We start from the raw sequence: 27,972 nt of genomic DNA on the forward strand, positions 1-27,972 counted from the left end.
TGTCATTTCTTAGTTGCGTAGCCTTGGGCAATTTCTTAAGTTTCCATATCTATGATTTGTGAATAAAATTTATGACTGTTCTGAGGATTACACGAGAATAATGTGTATTAGGCAGATGACCATATCTGGCATAAACACTCACTTCTCCATTATGACCCTGACAGGCACATGCCCCCCATCCTGAAGACCTGAAACAGTGACAATCCCTTCCAGGAAAGGGTGAAAATCAGACCTGGGCTTTTACCAACAGTGCCACAAAGGGAAACTCTGCACATCATATTCTTCTTGTGAAAATTCATAATGTACATTAATGTACAGGTAAAGAAATCTATTTGATTTTGTTTAACTTGGTGCTTTCCAAATTTATTTGACCCTTTGTTCTTAACAATTACTACTCCACTTTGCATCTTGGAAAATGCTACTATAGCAAATAAGTCTATTACAATCGCTAAAGGAGGGGGGTTGGGGTGAGAAAAAAACGCCAAAATACTCCACAATATCTCATCCCTTTCCAGGTTTCAAAAATTTTCAAAAAAATCCTTAAAGATTATTACTTGTTTTGTGCTGCAGATGTCTTTTGAAGACCCCATAACGAGCATTCTCAACCTTTTTGGTCTCAGAACTCCTTTACATTCTTAAAAATAATTGAGGATGGAGGAATAGGGATTACAAAAGGGCACAGGAAATCTTTGTGGGTCATGGATATGTTCTTGACTGTAGTGACAGATGGTATCATGGTTAAATTTTATGTGTCACCTTGGGTAAGCTCTGGTGCCCAGCTGTTTGGTCAAACACTAGTTTAGATGTTACTGTGAAGGTACTCTGTCGATGTAATTAATATCTACAATCAGTTGACTTTAAGTAAAGAATGTTACCCTTGATAACATGGATAGGCTCCATCTAATCAGCTGAAGACTTTATGAGCAAAAACTGAGGTTTCCTGGAAAAGGAATTCTGCCTTAAAACTATAACAGAAACCCTGCCAACTTGCCCTACAAATTTCAGAGTCCAGACTTTAATGTCAACTCTTGCCTGAGTTTCCAGCCTGCTGGTCTGCCCTACAGATTTCAGACTCGCCAGCAAACACGCCAAATTGTATACTTTACATATGTGCAATTTATTGTCTGTCAATTATATCTCAAAAATTACTGAGATCTCAGAGCTTTTGTTTATGTAGTTCTCTCTGTTGATATCTGCTGATATCAACTGAATTGGGAAACAGCACTGAGAAACTTTTTAAATATTTAAGATATGTAATATATTAATATATACTTTTTACATATTGATTTTTTTTTAATTTTAAAAAGTTATGTTTTCTAAAACAAAAAAATTGTGAGAAGAGTGGTATTCTTAAAGAAATTGTTACAAATCTCTTTAATATCTGACTTAAAAGAAGACAGCTGAATTTTCATATCTGCTTCAGCATTCAGTATATTGCAATATGTTGCTTTGGTTGAAGTATATAAAGAAAATCTGGTCTCAATCAGATATATATTTGGAAAATGGGGGAGTATTTCAATAGCCCTCTCAGCCCATTCTTTGATAACACACCAAAACATGACAAGTGGTGATTTCTTAAAGATCAGTTAAAAACTGATTTCTTAAAAATCAGTTGCAATGTGGAATCTGAAACAACATCAAGAAACTTTCAGATACTGTTTCATTAAAATCTATTGATCAATCTTGAATTCTGAATGGATTTTTTTACCTATATATTATTTTGCCATACTACACATTGATCTTCAGAAAATACTGATTCCTAGAGTTATGCAGATTTTCTAAATACTGACATATAACATTATACAATATCAAAAAAAATCATATTTATTAATATCACCAACAATCTAATCAGAGAAGTATTTAAATATTGGATAATTTCAAGCTTATGGTAAAACACAAACTTTTCCAAAATTCTAATTTTTGCTTGAAAGTTCAAATTTTATCATCAGCAACAAATGCTGTCAGTTGTTTTTCCTTGAGGTAACAGGCTCACTTCATTCGTTTCAAGGAACTGTCTACCAAATAACCAAGTCTGAATAATCATAATTTTTCTGTCAGTTATCCTTTCAAAAATAAAAATGGTATTCTAGATTGGTGGCTGCCAGAGGCAGGGGGGTGGCGGGAGGGCAAAATGGGTGAAGAAGATCAAAAGGTACAAATTTCCAGCTATAAAATAAGTAAATCATAGGGATATAAACCACAGCATGGTGACTGTAGTTAACAGTACTGTACTGTATACCTGAAAGTTGCTAAGAGAGTAGATCTCAAAAGTTCTTATCACGGGGCTTCCCTGGTGGTGCAGCGGTTGAGAATCCGCCTGCCAATGCAGGGGACACGGGTTCGAGCACTGGTCTGGGAAGATCCCACATGCCGCGGAGCAACTGGGCCCGTGAGCCACAACTACTGAGCCTGCGCGTCTGGAGCCTGTGCTCCGCAACAAGAGAGGCCGCGATAGTGAGAGGCCTGCGCACCGCGATGAAGAGTGGCCCCCGCTCACCGCAACTAGAGAAAGCCCTCGCACAGAAACGAAGACCCAACCAGCCAAAAAAAAAAAAAAAGTTCTTATCACAAGAAAAAAAAATTTCTAACTATGAGGAAATGGATGTTAACTAGACGCATTGTGGTGATCATTTCATAATATATGGAAATATCAAATCATTATGCGGTAATCCTGAAACTAAAATAATGCATTTCCAAAAAATTAGATCTCAGAAACTTTTGGGAAAAAAGCAAAAAATTAAAAAATAAATTTAAAAAATTAAAATGCTGTTCCATATTAAAACATGGCTAGTTTGTCTCACAAATGTTTTCCCTCAAGAAAACCGCCATACTTCAGTACATGACAGAAGTGCTATACGGTACATCCGATTTTGTCACACGGTATTAAAAAGACATGCGCTCAAAGGTCATATTTACTTAAATTCGTTTTTATTGCACTTTCTTAAGTGAGACTGGCATTGTTGCTGTTGCAGTGGCAAGCACATGTGGAGAAGAATGCAATGACTACTAGCACAGTTGTGTGCCACTGCCCTGTGTCACACGAAGGCACCAGCAGGTTTAGCCTACCACTGCTTGCGTGTCATCAGTGCAAACGTCAACATGGTGAAAGGGCTAATACATCTTACTATTATTATGTAAGTTGTTTTGATCTTGTACACCCCCTGCAAAAGACTCAGGGACCCACAGACAAAACTCTGAGAGCCATTATGCTAAATAAATACACTTAGCTGCTGAAAGGATAATAGGAATATTAATAGCTCCACAATTTGTATAAGGTAGAGCAACCTTTTTTTTTTTTTTTTCTTGGCCTGGCCGCATGCCTTGAGGAATCTTAGTTCCCTGACCAGGGATCGAACCTGTGCTCCCTGCAATGGAAGCACGGAGTCCTAACCCAAGGTGGAGCAATCTTGACTAGAAATAGAGAGCTGAGGAACTTGCCTCAAAGCTGCATGTGCACAGCAAGTTCATTTTTACTTTATATGTTTTTTAGAAGGGATAAATTTTTACATGTTACTAGACATTAATCATTAAAATTTACAAATCATTCTGATTATCATGGACAGTCTATATAATATGAACTCATTACTGTATTAAGTAGCTTCAAATTTCTAAACTACTTTTTAAAAACTCAATGTAGTATTTAACATTTTCTTCAACATAAAACTAAGCAGAAACAGTTGATAAGTTTTAAAATGGCCCACTTTCAGTTTGAACACTGCCAAATAATGAAGGGTAGTATTTTTATTTATAATGCCAGAAATTTGTAATTCTAGTGAAATTTACCACAAACAATATTGAGATAAAAGTTTGTAATCGCTGTACCATCTGATTTTAACATTTAGGACCTTGAAAGATACACTGGGAGAAAATAATATAGATATTCAGAATACAATACCCATTAATGATTCCTTTCAATAAAAAATATTGTCTTTTGAAAAAATCAAGATGACTGTCAATCACAGGCCAAAAAAAAAAAAAACCACCCCCAAAAACGTTGATTTAGGAGCTTTTTAAAATAAAGCAGAGTGAGTGTATACTAACACTTATAGAAAAAAACATATTTAGCTATACTTAAATTCTGGTCATGGAAACATATATCCTAGTAACCCATGTTATAAAATTACATTTCAAGCCATACAATTTAAATTGTAAAAAACCAAGATTAAATCAAAGAAGGTCAACTTACTCGATCTGCTAATCCTCCAGGAACTATAGTCCTCACAACTACACCACTCGATTTTCCTCCAACTATTCCAAAACCTAATCCAGAGCCATCATTAATGAGCTCAACATCTTCAATACAGCCCCAACGAACCTACAAATTTATAGCAAGTAAGAAGCAAAGTGTTAGCAAAGCACATACATTCATCGCTTACCAATACAGTAATTACTAAGGTAACAGGTAGACAAAAAATTTAATATTCATACAATTAATCAAGTCAACTTTCTAGAGGCTCAGAGATACGTAAAGATGATCATATGGTCCCTGCCTTTACAGATTTTATAATCCGATAGAGAGATAAACTAAAACATAAACAATTAAAATATAAGACAGAATATTGGACCATAGGACTGTAGCTCTAAGAGGACAGAAACACACTGTCTCATTCCCCAATCTATGCCTGATACCTAGCACAGTGCCAAGCACCTAGTAGAAACCAATAAATATGTGTTTATCTGAATTAAAAGAGAATCATAAAATATTATAAAGATGGGAGGAATGTAGAGACAAGATGTCAAATCCAATGAAAACTTACGGAAAGCTTCAAGGAAAAGGTAGCATTTTAATTGTTCTACAGAGAAAAAAGACATTCAAGCAAAAGGGAAATTTAAGAGCAAAGCTAGGCTCAGATAAGTGGGCATAACTGAAGGTTTTAGAAGAGGGAACAACAGGAACAAAGCAGTGGTTTAGAAAGATTAATCTAGCAGCAATGTGAAGCATGCGATTGTGAGGACACAGAGTGACCAGAATAATTGAAGAGACTCTGATGAAGGAGAGGAAAGGTAGGCCTAACTGAAGATATTAGCAATAGGATTATACAAATCAGACTAAGAGACACAAGCGTTTTTCCTCTACTAGCAGGCTCCATCAGAAGTACGCATTAAATTCACATAATGCGCCTGCAGAGCAAAAGTCTCCCCCTCAAGACATCAGGGCATACTTATTACTTAGTTCTTCTATTACACTAAATTGGAAAGTTACTATGCAATGTTAAAATAACCAGAGATATTGGGACTATTTAATAAATTCACACCTGGAACAATACCTAGTATCCAGGAAGCAACAATGTTTGCTAAAAATGCCTAAATTAGGGACAGCAATTAATATTCATAGAGTATTTATTCTGCCCTAGGCACTGTGTTTTGCTCTTCACATGCATTCTCACTTAATCCTCACAACATCTCTGTGAACTAGACACTGTTATCAGTTCCAAGCAACAGATGAGAAAACTGAGGTATGGAGAAGTCAAGGCATCTGCCCAGTAAGACTCAGCTACAAAGTAAGAAGTGGACCTGAACCCACCTTAGCCTGACTCCAGAGTCCTTGTTCTTAACCACTATGCTAAGCAACTTCCCACTTTGTTCATTCTATTTATTATGTAAATTGTGCTATATAAATATTACTGATTACAACAGGGAAAATGTCTATACATTAGTGTTGTGACCTTGTACTGTACCCAGTCTATTTTTTCTTTTGTCCAATGAATGGAAATTAAATAAATCAGCTAGCACTTAGTGTTATAAGAAAATAAGATTTATTAGCTTGCATTTTGAAGATGCAGGCCAAAATCTGTAAATGTTACAAAGCAAGCTTAAAGACTCCCAAAGGAACATAAACTTTTATTCTTTTAAATTGTTCAGTATACATCCTTACATGAAAAGAAGAAAAACTTCTATAATTGTGCAGTATCCATAATCTAGTCATAAACACCCAATATAATTTTTAAAAATGTTTTTGAAACAAATAACCAAATCTTAATTTAAAAACTCAATAGTAAATCTCTAATAAAAACTCCCAGCTTAATTAAGTGGTTACATCACCAGGGAATTCCTTCCATCACCAAATTACACCCAATACTACAATTTGCCCTCTATATTAAATAATAATCTTAAACAAGGAGAATCATAGGACATTGAAAAAACAAAACAAAACCCCCCATGAAATATCTTGTTTAACATGCTAACGCTGCATTTGGAGATATAATCATCTTTCTTGAACTACGACAAATAAAACGACATTTTCTAAATGTCTTTACACTTCTTAAAATCAAAGGCGTAACTCAAAATTAAGTGTTTTTCCAAATTTGCAACTCACTGTTTCAGGCAGATTTGCATCAGTTAGGCTGGTAGAAGTGCTGCTTTTTGTGTGGACTGGTTCCCTGGCCACAACCAGATGCAAAGATCCAGTGGTTTGTTGTAACAATGCAATTGCTTGCTGGTGGGAAATGTTCTGATCCAGTGGTGTGTGATTAATAGCCAATATTTGGTCATTTTCCTTTAACCTTTGATCCCTTGATGAAATAAGAAAATTTTAAGTGACATAATAGCCTGATTCTTAAAATCTACTATTCAGGTAGTTTATATGTTATGGTACTACTTCACTTAGTACATTTACTGAAATATTTAATTGTATAATATAAAAGAGCTCTTCAGACTGCTTTTCATTAAAGCACTTACTAACTAATTAACCAATTAAGTAGTGCATCCCTACACACACACATTTTAAAAGCCATATGGCTAGAAAAATAAGCAAAAACAATGTATAGGGCCCCATTGCTAAGGTTTTACAAGTATGGACATTGTCCTCATTGTGGCACCAAACCTGTACTCCTGAACCCCTTCCAATCTGACTTCTGCATGTACCATACAGGGCTATATGTTCACCAATAACCTCCTCTCTAACAGATTCATCCCATCCCCATTGTCCTTTACTTCAACATTTGTCAACAGAGGCCAAACTCTCTATGAAAATCAATAGAGATTATTTCCAAATCTGTATCTGAGCCCTTCTCTCTGTCCCAATCACAAATTTCCCAACTGCTAACCAAAGTAAAAAGGATTTTTTAAAAGAAATTTTTAAAAGAAATTAGCAAAATCTTAAGAAAAAAAGTACTATTATAGTTAATATTTACTGAGCACTTATTATGAGCTAGGAATTCTGCTAAACGCTTTATAGGCATTATCTCCTTTATTCCTCACAATCACCTTTTAAAGTACTTAGTTAAATCTGACATGCAAGAAATTAAAGCAAGCTTAGCATCTTATCTAAGTAGTCTGACTCTAAACCATACTCTTTAACTTCTTAAAGTGCATACTAAGAGTAGGATTTACTCTGGTTTGCTGTATTTGACTTCATTATCTCCTATACACCCCTCCTGCTCTTCCTGTTTCTTCATTATCACCACAATTCTTTCTTATCTTTCTTTATCTCTCTTGCACCACCCATCTCCTCCTTTCTATTCCCAATGTCAACCATCCAATTGAGATCCTTATCGAATACCTAAAACCTAACTTGTAAAATTCCTCAAGGTTTATTTTTCTAGGCTCTCTTCATGCTAGTATTCCCCAACTCTAAAGTATATAATGATTATCTATAGTTGTTGACCAATAAGGAGAGAGTCAAAGGAAAGAAAACAAACTCTTGTCATGACTATTTTATAAAAGAATATCTTTAACCTTCAATATAAAAAAATCTCCCTGAGAAGGGATTCATCTCAGAACAGAGAAGTCTAACTCATAAATTTAGAATTATGAAAATTCCATTAAATTGCCCTTATTTTTTCTCAGGTCACAGCAGATTCAGCAAAACTTTATCATGGACCAGAATTTGGTTAACTTCTGACCTCTAGGACACAATGTAAACTTGGTTGGTATTCAAAGGTCTCTACATTTGGCCCCAAAGTACTCTTCCAACTTGGCTTCCTCCCTATATAAACCTCTTTTCCAACTATCCTGATTTACTCTTTCCCTCTCAAACATGTCTGGTATTTCCTGCTTTTGTGTAAATGGTTTTCTCCATCTCTAATGCCCTTCCACTCTGCTCAGCCAAATTCAATCCACCGTCCACGTTGCAAGTGAGTGTCTCGTCTCTGTCTCTCTCTCCCTTCATCACTTACCTCATTATCATGGTGCTCTGAGCCACTTGTTTATCACGCACTGACCATCCATTTATACTAAGTATGCTGTCCACAGAGCTAACTATATCCTTCCCTGTTAGATTTTAAGTTTTCTGAGGACAGGGATTCAGACATTTCAGATTCTCCTTTGGAACTAACAAGTTGGATATTTCAATTTTTTATGCCAAAATTGTGGGTGGCTCTCACAATAGATCATGTTGCATTAAAAATGTTGCTCATATATCTTTTTATGACTATTAGGAAAGGCTTATGTTATATTAGAAAATAAGAATGATATAAAATTGCATATATTCTAAGACATTGTCTTTATAAAAAGAAAACATTCTAGGGAATTCCCTGGCTGTCTAGTGCTTAGGACTCCACGCTTTCACTGCTGTGGCCCGGGTTCAATTCCTGGTTGGGGAATTAAGATCCCACAAGCTGCACAGCAGGCCAAAAACAAAAGAAGAAGAAAAGAAAAATTTCTAGGGACTTCCCTGGTGGCACAGTGGTTAAGACTCCACGCTCCCAATGCAGGGGGCCCGGGTTCGATCCCTAGTATGGGAACTAGATCCCACATGCATACCGCAACTAAGAGTTCACATGCCACAACTAAGGAACCCACCTGCCGCGACTAAGACCTGACACAACCAAATGAACAAACAAAAAAAAAACTTTCTAATGTATTTCCTATAGTTGTCTCAGGGTGGTCAAAGTCCAAGAGCTTTTCTTTGGGGGGGGGGGGGGGGGGCGGGGTAATTATATTTCTATATTTTATATTATAGGAATGTATTATTTTCATAATGATTTTCATCATTTTGAAATATATATTTTTAAAATTGCGAAAGTTGCTTGTGAACTTTTCCCTAGTCCTAAAGAAACTGCTTTTTTTTTTTTTTTAAGAAACATTATTTTTTTAAAGGAGGAAAGAGAAAGAGTAGTTGTATTCTTTGCCAGGCAAAGAGGGAACACAGGAGGCTAGCACCTTTAAAAACTGTGCCAAGAAACATTTATTTTTAAATGTGACCACTACAAGACAATATCCAGGAATACCTTCCATTTTCCCATCTCCTACATTGTCCTTTCTCTAACTTCATCACCTAAATTCCTATTCACAGCTTGTTCATTAAGGGAAATTTCTTAATTAATCTCAAATGAATAAGTTACTCTTAAAACTTTTTAACCTTGATATAACTCATTTTGCATAAGTCAGTCCTTAATTTAGTCACACTCAAATTTTCTATTTTCTGGGAATCAATCTATTTTAATCTACCTTTCCCTCTACCCAGTAGACTTCTAGAACATCTCATTTCTTTCCAGTTAGTATCTGCCTAGGAAATATAAACTCAACCCAAAATAAACAAGCTGCAGAGGAGAAGTCTCCTGGAAAATATGATTCTGATGCATTCTAAAGTTGAATAGTATTCATTTTACTGCTACTATTACTTCTAATTTAACTCTCTCATACTATATATATAATTGAATTCACACTTTCCATTCAAGGGGAAACCAGCTCTTGTCTCTCCATTGCAACATTCAGAAATGATGGATTTCCATGACTTTGAGAGCCTACAGGGGTTAGGCAAGCTCATAAAATAACACAGTTCTATGTGGAAAGTCCTCAGAAGAAAGGAAGACCATTTAAGATGATCTGGAAGGTCCTGCATGGCTGGCCCCTTCCTCTCTCCAGCCCCTTCTTACACTGCCTTGCACTAAGCTCCCACACCAGGTAAATACCAGACATACTCCAAAGATGGAGTTTACCAGGGCTACCAGTGAAGTGTCTATTCCTCTCCCTGACACCTTCTGCCCTCTGCAGACTCCAACATCACCTCTCAAATTTCCCTTCAAGCACCACTGCCTGTGGGAAGCCACCTGACTCCTTAGCCTTGGTCAAGGATCTTTACATACTCAAATATGAAACTCCTCTTTTTGGAAGTGCTCATCTCAGTTTGTACTTACAGAACTATTAGTACAGAGTAACTGAGATATAAGAATGGACCACAAAAAGGTTGAAACGTTGAAAATACACTAAAAACTACTGAATTGTACACCTTAAAATGGTGACATTTATGTCATGTGAATTATATCTCAATAATGATTTTTAAGTTAAAAAAATTAAAAAGAAAATTTGGGCCTATCAAAGTTAAATAGGCTTTTTGTCAAGGGACTTCATACTATTAAAGAAGCTAATATTAAGTGACTCTAAGTCCAGGTTTACCCTGGATTGTCTAGGTTTGCCAGAATAGTCCTAGCTTATACCTGCTGTCTTAGTGTCATTATTAATGGCACACCCTCTCACCCCCAAAACTGTCCCATCTTGGACAATAAATTATATGATTACCCTAAGTATGTATAACCAATCTCCAAGAACAGGAGTTTCTCAAATATAGTTGACCATTGCCATGGCTCCTCAGAACAAACTTGAGGAAATGCTACATTAGACGGTAGAATAACACAAAGTCATAGAAATCCATTATTTCTGAACTTTCAGTTGGGGAGACTATAACTCTGACCCCCAAGAATGGATAATGTGAATTCAAAAATATATTATTAACTGAGAAATTTTTTGTAATAGTTATGCTACTGCTGCTAGTTTTCTAACAGGCAACGGTAATATAATGAATACTGTGCTTTTTAAATGAGTAATAAACTAAAGATCTGAAATCAAATAGAAACAAAATACAAGTCTTGCACACAACCCTTAAAAAAATACAGCCCAGGCACAAGTGCAATGGGCTGGGGGTGGGGGTGAGGGGGTGGGCGTGTCACATAGACTTGAGAGGGATTTTCATTGACAATAAGTGAAATAATCAACAGTGTGTTATGACCACCAAAAAAGCTGTTGTAATATCAAGTTTAATAAACAATATAGGACTTCCCTGGTGGCGCAGTGATGAAGAATCCGCCTGCCAATGCAAGGGACATGGGTTCGAGCCCTAGCCCGGGAAGATCCCACATTCTGCGGAGCAACTAAGCCCGTGCGCCACAACTACTGAGCCTGCGCACCACAACTACTGAAACCCGCGGGCCTAGAGCCCATGCTCCGCAACAAGAGAAGCCACCACAATGAGAAGTCCGCACACTGCAATGAAGAGCAGCCCCCGCTTGCTGCAACTGGAGAAAGCCCGTGTGCAGCAATGAAGACCCAACACAGCCAAAAATAAATAAATAATGAATAAATAAATTTAAAAAAATTTTTTAATAAATAAATAAATAAACAATATAGTATGCAGAATGTGAATTTCAATATGCCTATCTTATTGATCAGACCATAGCTAAAATATCATGTTCAATTGTGAGAGTGTGTGATGGAGTAGAAAGAACATTAGCTTTGCCATTGGACAGTCTTGGAATCACATCATGGTTCCAGCATTAATAGCTCTGTGACTATAGGTAAACCATTGAAACTCTGAAACTCAGCATTCTCATCTATAAAATGGACTAATGATACTACTAGCTAGACTGCTGCCACAGGTATATGTGAGAATACCTGCAAAAGGCCTAAAAACTGCATAGGAAGAGAAAATGTTAGCTGCTATTGTTAACTGTTTTGTATGACTTGTTTCTTATTCTCTTTATAATAATGTTTTCAGAATTGTCAGAAAAAAAATTAGCAAAACACAAAATGAACATCCTTCCTCACCTGCTAGCTATACTCCCTGGCTGCACTTCCTTCACGAAAATGTCGACTTCTCCCAGATTTTGACCTCTGAAGGCCACCACACTGAATCCAAGGCCTCCAGTTGAGGGCCGTTCTATATCTATATATTCAATTTGCCGGCCCTAATGAAGGGGGATTTAAAAAAAAAAAAAAAAGTCAGTGAAGTTTACATTTAACCAACACACCCTTTCCGAAGAACTGAAGTTTCTATTTGTGAATAGCCCCAAAATAACTTCTCCTAAGTCATTTCTAGAAAACCAAATAAACTCAGCATTTCAGTAATAAATTATTTATGGAAATCCTCTCACTTGATTATTTTCAGGAGAACACAAGAGGACATGGGCAGTGTTCTGCAACCTCAGGGAATTGGAGAGGTATTTTCACACTTCATTCACAGTAAGAGATGAATTCCTAGCTGGATGAAAATTCCTGAGAAAAATGTCTTTTCCCACAGTAAATTCTAAATTACTTTGTACACAGAATTTCTCAAATTCTCTTGAAGCAAAATAAATTTTTAAATGAGGAAAATAAATTAGATTTATCAAAAATATACTAGTGTTGAGCCCTAAGTCAGAAGAAGCTGCATTTTTTAGGGTTCTGTTTTTAATTCTATCATGATAAATTAATATTCCATTTTATTAGGTTAATTCAAAAGATTATGGAAAGGTCACCATTCAAATGGGTTTACCTGTGACAAGCAAGTATTTTATTACTTTGGCTAATAATTGCACTTATGACATGAAAACATCATAAATGTAATCAACTAATAAAAGCATCACATAAAAATAACTATTAGTCAAATTAAGGGTATAGAGCAGTAAGATCAAACAAGGAATTAGGTATAGAACATTATTTAACTATTACACCTTAAACAGATTCTTTTTAACTTTCAAACTCAAGTTTCATTTTTTAGGATACTTGTTAGAAGGTATGGTGAACAAACAGAAAACTAACATCCAAAAATTCAACTGTCTATTATTTAATTTTTAATAGGTATTAAGAATAAAATGGATTACTCTTTCAAATGTTTCCCTAGATTTTCCAAATTATGTTAGTTCTAACTCCCATTAATTCTTTTTTACATAAAATTTAAAATAGTTTCAAAGGAGTTACATCACTTCTGGTAGACACATTAATTTTCCTCCTATGAGCAAAACCATAAGAATCTTTTTCCTTACAAGTGTACAGATGTGTCAAATTGGAGTCAGTGTCTTGAAAACTCTCCTCACTACACACATGGATATTTTCCTCATGTAATTTTAAACAAATAAATTTCCAACACACATATTAGAAAATAGTATCAATTCCTCCTAACAATATAAAACCACAAGCAAACAAAACACAGACTAACACATTTTAAAGGCAAAAAGAGTGAGTGTAGGTTTCTTTTTTAACCTATAATAGGAGAAATAAAACTAAATATTCCCATGACAAGATATAACTTTACCTGAGCCATCTGTTGCATGACTGAATTAAAATCTTCATTTCCCAACTTTGGGGTCCAAGGAAACAACCCAGATACAGTCAAGTTATTAGAGGACCTATGGGCATTCCCATTAGTAATGGCACCATCCGTGAACACCAATAAACCTTTCCTAGAAAAATCAAAGTTGGCTGAACAATCTGAGGGTAGATGGCTGAGCTGTTGGAGAAAAAAAAAAGAGAGAGAAAATTATCAACAGAAACCTATAGACAAAAAATATTTCTATTTATTAAATATTATTTTTGTCCATCACATGAATAATGGCACGCTAAATACATACACACGAAAGAAATAAGATACAGATACATGAATCTGTGTTTATAAGGCTATAAATTTTTTATTTAGTATTACACAAAATGTTTAATTTGTTCTCATTTCCTGCCTTCTACGATTACCTCAAGTTAATAGCATGTTCAACAGCTTATTACACTTCAGATACACAGACACATTCAGTCATATAAACATGCATGTAAGACACTGAGCCTTTTTTCACTTATCTATACATTTCCATGTGGAGAGGCACAAAAGATCTGCAGGTGGTATATAACAAAAATAACTCAGTATTTATTAAGTGCTCGCTATAAGCAAAGTACTATACCAAAGCTCTTACGTAATATCTCATTTAATCCTTACAATAGCCCTAGGAGATATCCTTATTTCTTTTTGTGAACATAAGAACTGAGGCACACAGGGATTAAGTAACTTGCCCAAGATTAGTAGCAGATGAATTTCAGAGTCACTTAAACACTAATTTAAAAAAAAAAAAAAAATTGGGGGAGAATCCAGTAATTATGGAAAAAGGAAAACAGAAGTTAATTTTTAAAATAGCATTGGCTGAAATGAGTGCCAACACAATGGAACAAAGGTAACATCAAGAACAAATGTCAACAGGACTTCATAGAAAAAATCAGCACCCGTAGAAACTCTACGAAAACAATGACAGGAAAAAAATCACGGGGATTTCATAGTTGAATGAATACGATATGATTATTTATATAACAACTGCAAACTATATAAATATAAAAGATTGTTATTATGATGAAGAGGCTGGTTAAGTCCACTCTTAGTCTAGTAACGGTGATTGATTTGTAGTGATCTTTCCCAATTTCTATTCCTACCAACAGCATTCACTGCTGTGATGTACTCATTCCATGATCAGAGAATACAGAAATCTAACCTTCAATATGGGGAGTGCTAAAATTCTGGTATAAATTTTGATCTAAAGACAGAAATTCACAGTAAGACATATGTGCAGAATTTAATCCTTAGTTATACAAAAATCACTTGCTAAATACTTATGGATAGGCATTTTGGTTTATCAGCAAAAAGCATTTTTTTCCAAATTTTAATTTTCACGTAACAACTCTGCTACATTATCTTCAATTACATTTAAAATTCTGCCCAAATTTAATCTATAAGATAGCTACTATTCAAGTTCAGCTTCTAGAATAGATGATTTAAAATCAATTTGCCATCCCTGACCCCAAAAGAGAACAACCAAGAGGACAGTTAAAACTCTTTTAATTTACGTCACTCTAAGCAGAGGTGCTATGAGTCCTGTAATTTTGAAGAAAATGTTGAGAATTCTCAAAGCATCTGACCTTTACATAAATAAGTACAAAAACCATATTCCAAAGCCAAACACAAAATTTATTACCAAAATTTTTAAACGATCCATGCCAATGCAACCCACAGGTCACAAGTCCCAATACAGTCTCTTTGCTGAATTAAGAGTAGACAGTTTGCACCTATCTCCTTCTATATTTCTTTGCTGGTTTGAATATATCAACATGTAAAACCCTGATGGGTAACTTACTTGCCCCTTCAGTTGCTTGATGGACTGTTGAAGAGTGAGTATCTGGTTGAAAAGAGGGCTCTTTAGTGTCTCATAAAACATAGAGAGCTTCTCATTCTGCGAAGTGTCACCCTTCTCCTGCAATTTTATTTTCAAGCGATCAAGAACTTGCAGGACCTGCAATTTATCTTGTTTGAAGAAGGATAATAAGAGTACAAGTTAAATCCCATCTTATATTCCACTTTTGAATAATTAATTTAGTGATAGAAGTATATATCTAGTTTACCTGTAGCAAGATTTTCAGGCATTTTGAATTATTGTCTTCAATCACTTTTAAAGAAACCTAAAGAAAAAATTTTAAATAAAAAAAAAAAAGATTTATCATTAGTGTATACAAGTCTATAGCCCTACAGAAAAATTAAAGAAAACCTCAAGAACATTCTCCATCAAAAGACTTCACTCAGGGCTTCCCTGGTGCCACAGTGGTTAAGAATCCGCCTGCCAATACAGGGCACATGGGTTTGAGCCCTGGTTCGGGAAGATCCCACATGCCACGGAGCAACTAAGCCTGTGCGCCACAACTACTGAGCCTACACTCTAGAGCCTGTGAGCCACAACTACTGAAGCCCATGTGCTGCAACTACTGAAGCCCGTGCGCCTAGAGCCCGTGCTCTGCAACAAGAGAAGCCACTGCAATGAGAAGCCCCTGTACCACAACAAAGAGTTGCCTCCGCTCACTGCAACCAGAGAAAGCCTGGGCACAGCAACGAGGACCCAACGCAGCCACCCAAAAAAAAAAAAAAAAAACAAGAAACTTCATTCAGGAAATTCAGATTAAAAGCCACTACACAGCCACTAAGATGGCTAAAAACCAAAACAACAGATAACACTAAGCATTGACAAAGATGTGAAGCAACTGGAACTCTGATACGTTGCTAGTAGGAATGTAAAATGGCACAAACACTTTGAAAAATTGTTTGGCAGTTTTTTGAAAGTTAAAACTACACTTACTATATGATCCAGCACTTCCACTCCTAAATACTTACCCAAGAGAAATGAAAATGTATGCCTGCAAAAGACTTATAAAAGAATGTTCAGGGAATTCCCTGGAGGTCCAGTGGTTAGGACTCGGCGCTTTCACTGCCGAGGGCCTGAGTCCAATCTCTGGTCAGGGAACTAAGATCCAGTAAGCCACAGGGTTTGGCCAAAAAAACAAAAGGAACAAAAAAAAAAAACAAAAAAGAATGTTCACAGAATTTTTATTTATAAAAGCCCAAACTAGAAAAACCCAAATGTCTAATAATAGATGAATGGATAAATCAGTTATGGTATGTAAGCATAATAAAATACCCAGAAATAAAAAGGGAAAACATTACTGACACACAGAACATGGGTGACTCTCAAAAACAGTATGTTGAGGGAAAGAAAACAGACAAAATGGATGTAAGTTGTGATTCCATTCATATGAAGTTGAATCTACAGTTATAGATTAGTTTACCTGGGCAGGGTGGAAAGGAGTTGACTGGGAAGACATTTGAGGGAGATTTTTTGGGGGTGATGGGAATGTTATGTTTTGAAAGGAGTATTGTTTACACAGCTGTATACATTTGTCAAACGTCATTGAACTATATATTTTTAATTTTTTATCGTATGTAAGTTATACTTTAATAAAGTTAATTTTTTTTAAAAAAGACTCTAGACTGGAAAGGACTATACAAAAAAAGGGATACAAGGGATCAAGAAGATATTAGAGACATTAGGGGAAAAAACCCTCAAACTAGTCATCTGAGAGAGTCTCCAAAAGGTAATCCCAATATGGCATTTTCCATGGATAATTTTTTTTTTAATTCCAGTGATTTGCTGAAAACTAGCCTAACATGTAATCAAAACTCAAAAAGCTGGGACTTCCCTGGTGGCGCAGTGATTAAGAATCCACCTGCCAATGCAGGGGACACAGGTTCAAGCCCTGGTCCGGGAAGATCCCACATGCCACGGAGCAACTAAGCCCGTGCACCACGACTGCTGAGCCTGCACTCGAGCTCGCGTGCCTAGAGCCCGTGCTCCACAACAAGAGAAGCCACAGCAATGAGAAGCCTGCGCACCACAATGAAGAGTAGCCCCCGCTCGCCACAACTAAAGCTTGCATGCAGCAACAAAGACCCAACACAGCCAAAAATATATAAATAAATAAATTCATTAAAAAAAACCCTCAAAAAGCTAGCAAACCCTTTGCTGTGTCAAAACTGGCACTTTCACAGTGGTCATTTTCACTAGTGGTACACTGTTATAATAAACCATCTAAGAAATATGAGCACTATACAGTCAAAATGTTCTTACATCATCCCTGGATACAGTTGCTAAACACAATCTTTATCTTCTAATTCAAGGTCATTAAGTAAGAAAGCATATTAAAAACCAGTAAGGAATGCCTTTGGCGTTGATAAAAGGTTCATGTATTCCATCAAAATATTCACGGGATTCCATGAGCACTACCAAAAGAACTGCTGAATAGAGCATCACAGAAACACTTCTGAAGTGCTCAGCATCTCAACTGTGAAACCCTTAAAACCACCCACTGACAGGTAACTGTGAATAACGGAAGGGCAGTCACAATGGCACTGTCCTTTTCTGTAGCAGCACTAGCCTAAAAGGACTGACAAGAGCAGTTTTGTGATCATTAATACATCAGCCTCTCTAAATCAAAGAAGGTAAGCTAAAACTATGAGGTGCTATTTTTTATTGTTAGATTGGCATTTTTTTCTAATAATAGACTGTACTCCAGATATCACAGAAAAACAGGTGGGAATATAAACTTGCACATTCTTTTAGGAGAGCAACTGAGCAACACCTATCAATATATTAAATTTATATTCTCTTCTAGCCAGAATCTCTCTTCTGAGTGTCTCTCCTAAAGAAGTATTTGCAAAAAGGCACACAGATGTGTGTACAAGCATGTTTACTGCATTGTTTTTAATAACAAAACTCCTAGAAAAATTCAACTATCAAACGTAATCAGCCATTAAAATAATAAAGTTGGTCGGAAAGTACTGAAACAGGAATGGGTAGGAAACGGTTAACAGCAAGCCTGTGGCTCAATCCTTCAGCTGGGGATTCCCAGCTTGATACCAGACCTCCATGCAAACAAGCTAAAGGTTTTTAATAGATAACAGAGTCCTCATTTTAAAATGTCAGGAAATACCTGATCTATCTTAATTGCTTTTGTAAATAATCTGAGAACATATGGATTTATAGAGCTCGGCTGGCTGGAACATGGGAGGTAATCACAAAGACATTTTCTATTTGGGTAACTAATGGAGTACAAACCTTGGGATTCCCCAAACAGAAGAGGCTTCCTTTAAGAAAACGTTTCTGTATATATTGTTCACAACTTGTCTGATAACCCAAAACAAACAAACAAAAATGTGTCCCAAGGTTGAATTTTGCTCCTGTTAACACACTAAAAATCACAGTAAAAGTCTGTTATGAATATGTGTATAAGGGACGTCACATCAGTCTATATATAAGTAGGTATTTTAAGCATGCTGATAATATGTCCTAATATGAGAAAGTGACATTCTTTGGAAGCTGTGTCTACTGGCTGGGGGCCCCTCCGGCAAGGAATGTTGGTGCCTAGCTCCTGTGTTAACCTCCTGCCTGTAACATTCAAGTCATGACTAAGGTTGGTGTTGGGTAAGATCTCTCATTTACAGGAGGATGCTTTGGCAATTCAAACCTTTGTGTTAATACAGGGACATTATCTAATATATACAACCCAACAGGGAAGACAGCAAGTTTCAGGATATATGCATTATTTGCCCCTTTTTGTAAGGAAAAAAATACGTATTTGTGGGTGCATAGGTTTCTAGATTTAGAAAGATAGTCAATTTAATAATACTGCTAACTTACAGGAAGGAAAAGTGGGGATGGGGAAATAAAAAATTAGAGTTTTACTTTGTAGATACTAGTGTTGTTTGAATTTTATTTAAAAAGCATGTATTATGTTTATAACTTGAAAGGTAAAAGGGACAAAAAGATAATGGCTAAGATGGCCTAATGAGAGAGCAAGACAGATACACAGCAAGATAATGACAACACAATAGGATAATTATATCGTAAGGCACATATATACAATGGCAAAGGTGTGTACCATGTGCTCAGAGAAATCATAAAAGCAGAGTGACTCCCCTGCCTGGGGAAGTTTGGGAATGCTGGAATGAGAACACAGTAGAGACCTCTCTCGTAAAAGAAAAAGAATGGAGTGTAAAAGCAGAGTGACCATTTGTCCTCATTTGCCTAAAATAGTCTCAGATTACCCAGCATCATTATTAATAGCGGTCCACTTCACTCTCAAAGTGTTCTAGTTTGAATGACATATAGGGCTGCCCTAAGTTAGTGCTTCTCAAATTTTAGTGTGCATCAGAATCACCTTGAGGGCTTGCTAAAACACAAATTGCAGGGCCCACTCCCAATGTTTCTGATTCTGTACGTCTAAGGTGAACCCTGAGAACCTCGTCTCTAACAAAGTTCCCCTGTGATCCCGGTGCAGCTAGTCTAGAGACCACAATTTGAGAACTGCTGCATAAAGGTGTAAAAGTGCACGACTGTCAGTGAAACTAGTAACTAGCTCTAAATGAACTGTTATAAGGTCTCTAAAAGCAACAGAAAGGGCAAAAAAGTAATTTAGACCAGTGTTACTACAAGTGTGGACTGTGGATTGATGCTTGACCCACAAAGAGGTAAGTACCAAAACTGGGAATAAGCATTTAGAAATCGTGGAATGTGGCAGAGTTATGTAGATCTATTAAATTTAGTAATACAAAACACAACTTACATTGTACTTATTTTTGTAATTTCATTTTTCCAACAATTCATTTTTCTAATAATTTTATTAAAATGTCAGTCCTTGAAAGAGTGAGGGAGGGGAACCATAATCTTTTACCACTGATAGTTTGAGAAACACTGGTTTAGATAGACTATTTTTAGAGGGTTCTTATAAATAACGCTAAGTAGACTGGTCTTTATCCTGTAAGCAGCAGGAAGTAATCAAAGGCTTTTAAGTAGGGAAGTATTGAGTCCAGATTTCTATTTAAAAAGGTGATTCTGGTAACAGGATAGATTAGTGGTCTTCAAACATTTTTAAACACACATTCCTATCAATAAAAATGTATGTTGACCACTCACCTTGTTTTTTATAATTATAAACATATAAATATATTTATATGTCATATGTGTTTTAAAACATATATAAAATAGAAACATCATGAGAGTAAGGTAAAAACTAAAAAGCAAGATTTTATTGTCATTCTCCTACTCTCCCAGTATATTGTCCTGCACATTTTGGAAACCATGGTAGTAGATGTCTCTCGGTAAGGGTTAAGGTTAGAAACTGGTTGGCCATCCAACCCTATGACTCATATTTAATAAAAGCTAAACTATGTTCACAAAGCAGGCCTGGAAAAGTACTACAATTTCATGGCGTTGGGTAATATATAGGGAAGGGCACTAAGGCCTTCAGAGTATATGAGGACAGAAGAAGAAATGCAATTAACTCTATAGCTGAACATCCAGGAAGTCGCACGTACACTAAATGGAACCTATGATTCACTCATTTTATGGTCATAGGAAATCTTCAACCAAACAATTTTGACCTGTTTGGCCTGGCTAAGAAACAAACAGGGCTTACAGCAAGGAATTTCAAGTTTGTTTAAACATGGTAAAGCTGAGTCTACCTTGTCATAGATAGGCTACCTACATTCAGTCAGAGCCTAGACATTAAAATGCCACAGTGTGCCGCTGTCCTCATAGTTGCACAGCCTCCAGAGAACCAGTAGTTTATTATGTTTAACAGCTTCCACTCCATCACTGATCAAGAGAGTTTGTGCCATGAATTTTTCATGTCTGGTTCACTGTGGTATTTGATTGAAGGAAATTATTATAATATTGTGGCTTTTAAAAAATACCCATGCCCTTAGCCATCACCAATTAATGCAATATTTGAGAAAAGCTGATGCAGAGTTAGAAACTTAATTTGATTCAAATGTCTAGGTGGAGGAAACTTATTGAAAAGATTTATTAACCTCCTCAGTTCAAGAATGTAGGCCAATTAAGGACCCTGAGAAACACTCTTCTGACTCCCAGTAGCACACAAAAATGTAACTCCCTAAGACATCTTATGTTTCTTTCCTGAACTGAACAAGATACCTTATACCTTGAAAATTTGGTTTAACAAGACATCTTATACTTCTATCTTAAAAAATTGAGAGAAAAGATTACTGGCAATCTGTTTGGGGAAGTACAGGTAGTCAGCCTGTAACTGCAGGTGTGAATTGGATAGATCACAATTAGACTGCATGTAACTCCTCAATGGCAATTCCCCAGAGCTCAAGGGAACTAGAGACTCTGAACAATCTAAATGCTATTAACTGTAGATGATGTCATGATTTCAGAAGTTATTCAAAAATTGAAGTCTATGAACAACTTTAAATTTCCTTTGCTTCCTTTGGAGTGCAAAGCTCAGATTGTGTTTAGTTACCATGGCTTTGTCCTCAAAGCTCAGCATTTATGAGGTACTGATTAAATGGAACACAAACCCACCTTGTCAGAGAGTAATGGCGGCTCTTCACCCAAACTACACATAAACACATCTGCTGTCATCCTAATGTATAGTCAAGACAGGTGTCCTGGCCTTGTGTCCCTATCAAATGGCAAGGCCTTTTCTAAACCCCTTAGATGTAAAAAATACTATATTTTTGGCTGCTGCCAAAACACTGTACTCCTGGAATTTTGGAAAAATATATATATAAATTCCAAAACCATCCTGATATTTTGGGGCCATGTGCCTAAGCCATAGGCAAATTTTAAGTCCACTTAATGTTGGATATTTAGGACATCAAAGCTGAAAGATACCATGTTAAACTCAGAATCAGAACTGAAAATTGAGTCACTTCATCAGAATAATCCAATTAGCTATATACTAATTTTTCTCATTGAACTATTCAAAGTTAACCAATGCATATCAGTTTCTGCCTGTAACTTGGCCACTGTGTATGAACAAAGTTAAACTGTTTTATGATGTGCTCTTGTATTCCTGTTGGTGGCAGTTTTCTCCAATGATCAGCAAAAAATACAAATCTGGGCAATTTTCACACTTAGGGATCTCTGATGTGTAGCCAGTCACTCACTGAAAGAACCAGGCATTCATGCTCCTCACTAATGATTAGTTTCCACCTCAGATATTCTGTTCAATTCTCCCCACATTGCAGACTGTGTGCCCTTAGCTTCTCTCCAGAAATAGAGTCATGCCACTTTTGGCATGCTTGTGATATTCAAAACAATCCTAACAAATTGCAAACTAGGCCAAACTATGCTTTGGACACCCTTCCCACTAACGTTCACCATTCTTCCTTCTCTTGGTCTTTTCCCAAAATCCATTTTATCTGTCACTAATTCAAGTAACTAGTTTTTTGGTGTCTACTGTGAGCATTGCAGGATCATTCTGTATAATATCTCATTTATCTTCTTAACAAATGTATAATCTCCATTTCACAAATGCATTAAACTTCTTACAATTTCAAAAAAACAAGGGGGAAAGCACTTTGAAAATGGTAATGACAGGAAGACAGTGCAACTGAGTGAAATTAATTTCACCTTGGGGGGAGGGACCGTCAACGGTTAAAGACATTTTTAGTAGGTAACTACTTTAAAAATGAGAGTCAGATATTACAAATTTTCAATAGAGAGGGAATGAATGTTTGTAAACCTGACTGTCAGCATCTACTTAACTCATCTTCCTCTTCTACCACACTCTGCCCTGGAGCTTCAAGTTCCAGAAAATAATACGGAGAGGGACTGCCTTTCTCAAGGCAGAAGCCTTACCCAGCCCCAATTATCAAAGTCACGCCCATCAATTAAAGGCTAAAGCTAAATGAAAACAGGACAGTCCCTGAAAGGCTGCAGACCTGGGCTTCAAAGCTATCTACCAACCAGACACTGTGGGCACAGCATCAAAGCAAAGAACCAGTTTGGTTTTGTTCTTTTAAGAGTAAGATCAACATTAGAGAATGCTCATTTCACAGAGATTTTACTAACTTCATTCAATCACAAGGAAGCTTCACAAATGCATGCAATCAATACAGACAGAATCCAAATCTGAAATTCTTAAAACACACTATCTTTGTTTACAATATTATTGTTTGGCAGGTTTTTAAACTATATAAATGGTAATTATACTGTATATTTATCCTTCAGCAATTTTTTTTTAACTCAACTTTACATTTTAAAGATTTAGTCATGATGACATACACAACTAATCTCCTGTTGATGAGCATTTCCTACTGGTCACTAACACAAAAACGGGATTAGAACTAAATATCTACTTTGATAACCAACTTTTTTCCAGTTGGTTCAATAACCAATTCTCGAAATATGGGAGAATCTATAGCTTACGAGCTTTGAAATCATAGAGAGCTGGGTTCTACTCCTGGGACCAGCTCTGTGTTGTTGCAGTCAATTGTTTAAATCTCTCTATATTTTAGTTACCTCATTTATAAAATAGCTAATAAAAAATATTAAATATTTACAGTTGAAAGGACTAAATAAGATATTATAAAGCAGCCTGGCACACAGTGAACATTCAATAAATGGTAGCTACTATTATCATTAATAACTCTTTTCAATCAAAATTATTTAAGATATTTGGGGGCTTCAAAAAAGCTAATAATTATTTTAGCTGAGATTTTTCCTTTGTAATCAACAGTGGTTGCTTCTCAAAAGACTGAACAACAAAAAATTTCACCAGTGCAATGAATACAAGGGAGGTGGCAGTGGGGAGGCCTATAGCTGAGAGTTTTAAAAAAAAAAAAATTGGTTTATAAATAGAAATGTAAGGGCTTCAGTAAACCAAACCCTCTTAAGGATAAACATACACTGAATCCTAGCCCAGTGCTATTCAACAGAAATAAAATGTGAGCCACATATGTAATTTAAAATGTTTCTAGTAGCCACATGAAAAGTAAAAAGAAACAAGTAAAATTAATTTAAATAATATATTTTAATTACCCTTATATAAACTATCATTTCAATATGTAAGTAATATAAAAAATAACAAGGTATTTGGGTTTTTACACTAAATCTTCAAAATTTGATATGTATTTACATTTACAGCACATCTCAATCCCAACTAGCACTATTTCAAATGCCTAGTCACAGGGGCGACTGGCTAACTATGTTGACAGTGCAGTTTTAACCTAGGCCTTTTCAAAAAGAGCCCTGTACAGTGTTTTTAGCAAAGACTCCTGTTTATCAGCTAATGCAGCCTCTATACCTTTTATCAAAGTAACTATCAGTATGAGACCATTCCCAAATCTGAGTTCTTCCCAATAAAAACAGCAAAGCTCCTTAGTTTTATCAGAATTAAACATTTCAGTGAACCAGCAAAAAGTGGGCAAAGAGTGGCTTACAGTTTACAAGACTCATCCTTGAACATTATTTCATTTCGACTTCCCCAAACTCAGTGAGGTAGATCATTTACAAATGGGAAACAAGAAGCAGAGTCAAGTGACTTGCCAAGAGTTACACAGTAGGTGGACCCAATCCCATGTCTCCAAACTCCACAGGCTACACAGTTGTACAAATGCAAAAAATAAGCAGGCTTTCCATCTTTTCTCTCCATTTGCACCAGAACCTAGAATGAACACTTTGAAAAAAGGCATCCAAGTCTACTAAAAAACATCAGAGTACGGGAAAAAAAACAGAGCAATGGTCAATCGATCCCAAAGATTAAGGTGGAAGAGTCCTGTTTCCCAAAATTTTACTCTACTACCAAGGTGAGCAAAATCTTAAGTAAACAAATTAAACCCCACTTTAGTTTCCCCAAACTAATGTAATTTTGTTAAAGTTTAACAAAGCAAGGAAATTCAGACTGCTTGGTTGTTTAGTTTAAGGATAATTATTACATGCTTTTAAATAAAAATGCAATTACAAGGATTACTGAATGCTGAGCCTCTGTCTCAATCACAAGGTTCTAAAAGTGAACTCATCATGGGAAAATATACAGGTTTTTCTTTTTAAGAATACTAACTGAAAGGCAAGATACCATAATTTTATTAGTGATTATTTTCAATGGTAGGTGGGTCTGGGTGTGCTTTTAGTTCCTTTTCTGGAAATTCTCTCCAATTTTTCTACAATGAATATATTAGTTTTATAGTTATAAAAAATATTAATACATGACTTGAACTTATTAAAGCATCTTTAAACACAAATGAGGGATTAATACAATTTACCTTCAACCTTAAACACAACTACTATTGATATACCAAGCTCACCTTATGTGACCGTTAATAGGACCTCAATTAGCAAAGGGCAAATGTCTTCAGAACTCAGTTTACAAATTCTATCTGTAAAGTACCTTCCAGCTCCGTTATTTATTAACGTTCTAATTATTTTAAATTTTGAACTCTCCTTATAAAGGTTGTTAGGGACCTAGAAACGTCAAGCTCATTTTAGCTAAAAGCCCCGACCTCACCTTTTTCTGATGCTGCAAAATGAACCAATTTGAGTTTTTACCTCCATTCCTCCCTAGCTTTACTTTTAAAAAGTTATGCGCAAATGAATTGGCAACCAATAGGAGCTTAGACGGCCTAGAAGTAGTATTACCATCCTCGGTGTAACAGATTTTTCTTCTAGATCTCCAGAAGGCTTCTTCGTTCTTTCAAGAAACACTTGTTTATTGCGCACCTACCCATGGCCAGACTCTCAATGCAGTTGAGAAGCAACCTAGGGAAATATTGTCCTTAAAGGCCACCCTCTCAATCGCGCAAACCAGTAAACAACTAATTCGAATCCAAAGTGATAAGAGCCATCTGGAGATAATGTCAAACTGCCAAGAGAACACTCCAGGGGGAGATTAATTCGGCCTGCTAGGTGTCCCAGGAGGGCTGAGGCGCTTTGGAGGGGCTGGGGGGAAAGGATTTGAAAACGCTTTCCTGAGCTTGACATAAAGCAGGAATCCAGCGATTTCCCCAAAGCCTGGAGCCAGAGCACTCTCCGCCTGGTCCTCCCCATCTATAAAGTGAGGCTAGCAGAGCCCAGGCCTGACCGTCGGCCTGGGAACTCGTCTACGTGACCGCCAGGCTCCCAGATGGGGTCGGGGCCAAGTGGCCCCTCAGCTGGGATCTGAGTACCCCCTCCTCCGGGACCCCGAACAGGCCACCACCTGTTCACTCCTTTCACCGTCACCAGTTGGGGAAAGACTCCGCCCAGCTCTAGGGGCGAAGCACAGGCACCCACTTGAGGGCAAAGTTTGATCCCGGCCACTCCCGGTACAGACCCGGGCCGAGATTTGAGTGCCGCCAGGGCCTGCCGGGGAGGGGCGGCTCCGCGGCCCGCGGCCTCCGGCAAGCCCTGCACCGAGGGGCGCGGACCACGGCGGGGTCACCGGGCCCGACGCAGACGAACGGCGCCCCCCACCCTCCGCGGGCCCGGCAGAGCGCCCGGCGGCGTCCTGGGTCTCCCGTGCCCACTCCTCCCGGAGGGCGGGCGGAGATCGCGCCGGGGCAGCGGCGGAGGCTCCGGACGCGGGGCGAGGGGTCCCCGCCGCGCAGCGCACGCCCGCACGCCCAACCCCTGCTTTACCTGGTCCGGCAGCGGCGCCGGTGGGAGCCCGGAGCGGGCGGGCGGACTCGGCGTCAGCCCTCCCTCACCTGGGCGGAAGTGAGAGGCCCAGAAGGACCGCGCCTCACCTGGCAGGCCCTCCCCTCCCTCCTACCCTCTCCGCCTGGGCGGGGCGCCGAGGTGGCGCGGGAGGGGCGGGCGGGGTAGCCTGGGGCCGCGGGACGCCGACTCTGGGGGGGAACGCGGGGGCGGTGGGCTTCTCTACTTTCTGCAGGTAAAGTTCTACTGGGCGAGGGAGGGTTAAAGAGCCAGAAAAAGGTGGGATCTGAGGGCCAAGTGGGCAGACGAAAAGCCAAGTGGTGGGGAGATCCGGCTGGACAGGTGTAGGCTGGCTGGGCTGAGAGGAGACCTGAAATCATGGAAATTGAAGGAGGACATTGATGAAAGGATTTCGTCAAATCTGCTTGGTCCCTCTTTGTCCCTTACCTTTCCCGTTCTGTCATCCCTCCTTGTGTTGTCTTCATCCGCTGACCCCACACTAAATTCTAAGTATAACTGGGGGTTATTTTTTGCTCATTTAGTTGAGGAAAGGAAAGAAACCAATCTAGCAGTATTTGCCTGCGATATGCTGGGCGCTAGCTTATATACATTACCTCATTTGCCCTGTGAAAAAACCGATGAAGAAACTGCGCACCTACGGGTTAAGTAATTTGCCCAAAATTTGGGACCCAGATGGGATCTTATGACTATAAGTCCAGTGTTGACTTCCCTATATGTTTTAACATTTTTGTTCTTGATATCATAACTTGACTTTGAGAAAGATTGTGTAGAACCTACAACAGCTTTATTCGACTCTCTCTAATGTAACTAACTAGAATTTTGATGATAGGCGTTTTATTTTGTCTAATACAGTCCACACATTAACGGTAAACAGAATCAATCTTCAGGTATGTGTTCATTAAATAAATCTAGTATTTGTTAAGCACTGTGATTGACTTTGTAAAATGTTAAATATGGGGGATACCTGTCCTCAAGGAAGATGGTATGTACAAGACAGCTGCAATGTAAGGACATCTGTTGTAAGATCATGCACTTGACACCTCTTAGTGTATCGTTAGTTGTTTTTTTTGTTTGCTTGTTTTTAAGAAATTATCACTTGTTAGGCCTGGTAAAAGGATACACAGGATACAAAATTTCAGCATGGTCTCTGCCTCTTAAGAATGAACAAACTATCGAAGGAAATAAACTTATACAACAACTTAAATTACCAAATATGTATAATGAAGCCAGAACTTTCAGAAAA

General features: G+C 37.4%; 1 protein-coding gene across 18 annotated transcripts in view; it reads right to left on the reverse strand.

Annotated features, from left to right (window-relative positions):
* PATJ (PATJ crumbs cell polarity complex component) overlaps positions 1 to 26,843 on the reverse strand; it is a 345,994-nt gene extending 319,151 nt beyond the window's left edge. For all 18 annotated transcript variants that reach the window (XM_082453175.1, XM_082453166.1, XM_082453174.1 and 15 more), the window contains exons 1-7: positions 26,691 to 26,843; positions 15,346 to 15,402; positions 15,081 to 15,247; positions 13,229 to 13,423; positions 11,764 to 11,903; positions 6,317 to 6,512; positions 4,187 to 4,315 (exon numbers count right to left, since the gene is read on the reverse strand). In XM_082453175.1, the coding sequence (XP_082309301.1) occupies positions 4,187 to 4,315; positions 6,317 to 6,512; positions 11,764 to 11,903; positions 13,229 to 13,423; positions 15,081 to 15,247; positions 15,346 to 15,367 (849 nt within the window). In that variant the 5' untranslated portion in view covers positions 15,368 to 15,402; positions 26,691 to 26,843. The remainder of the gene's footprint in view (positions 1 to 4,186; positions 4,316 to 6,316; positions 6,513 to 11,763; positions 11,904 to 13,228; positions 13,424 to 15,080; positions 15,248 to 15,345; positions 15,403 to 26,690) is intronic.
* Positions 26,844 to 27,972: the final 1,129 nt, after the last annotated feature.

This window comes from Balaenoptera physalus, assembly GCF_965194825.1.
Source record: "Balaenoptera physalus genome assembly, chromosome: 1".
In the NCBI taxonomy this organism is placed as follows: Eukaryota; Metazoa; Chordata; class Mammalia; order Artiodactyla; family Balaenopteridae; genus Balaenoptera; species Balaenoptera physalus.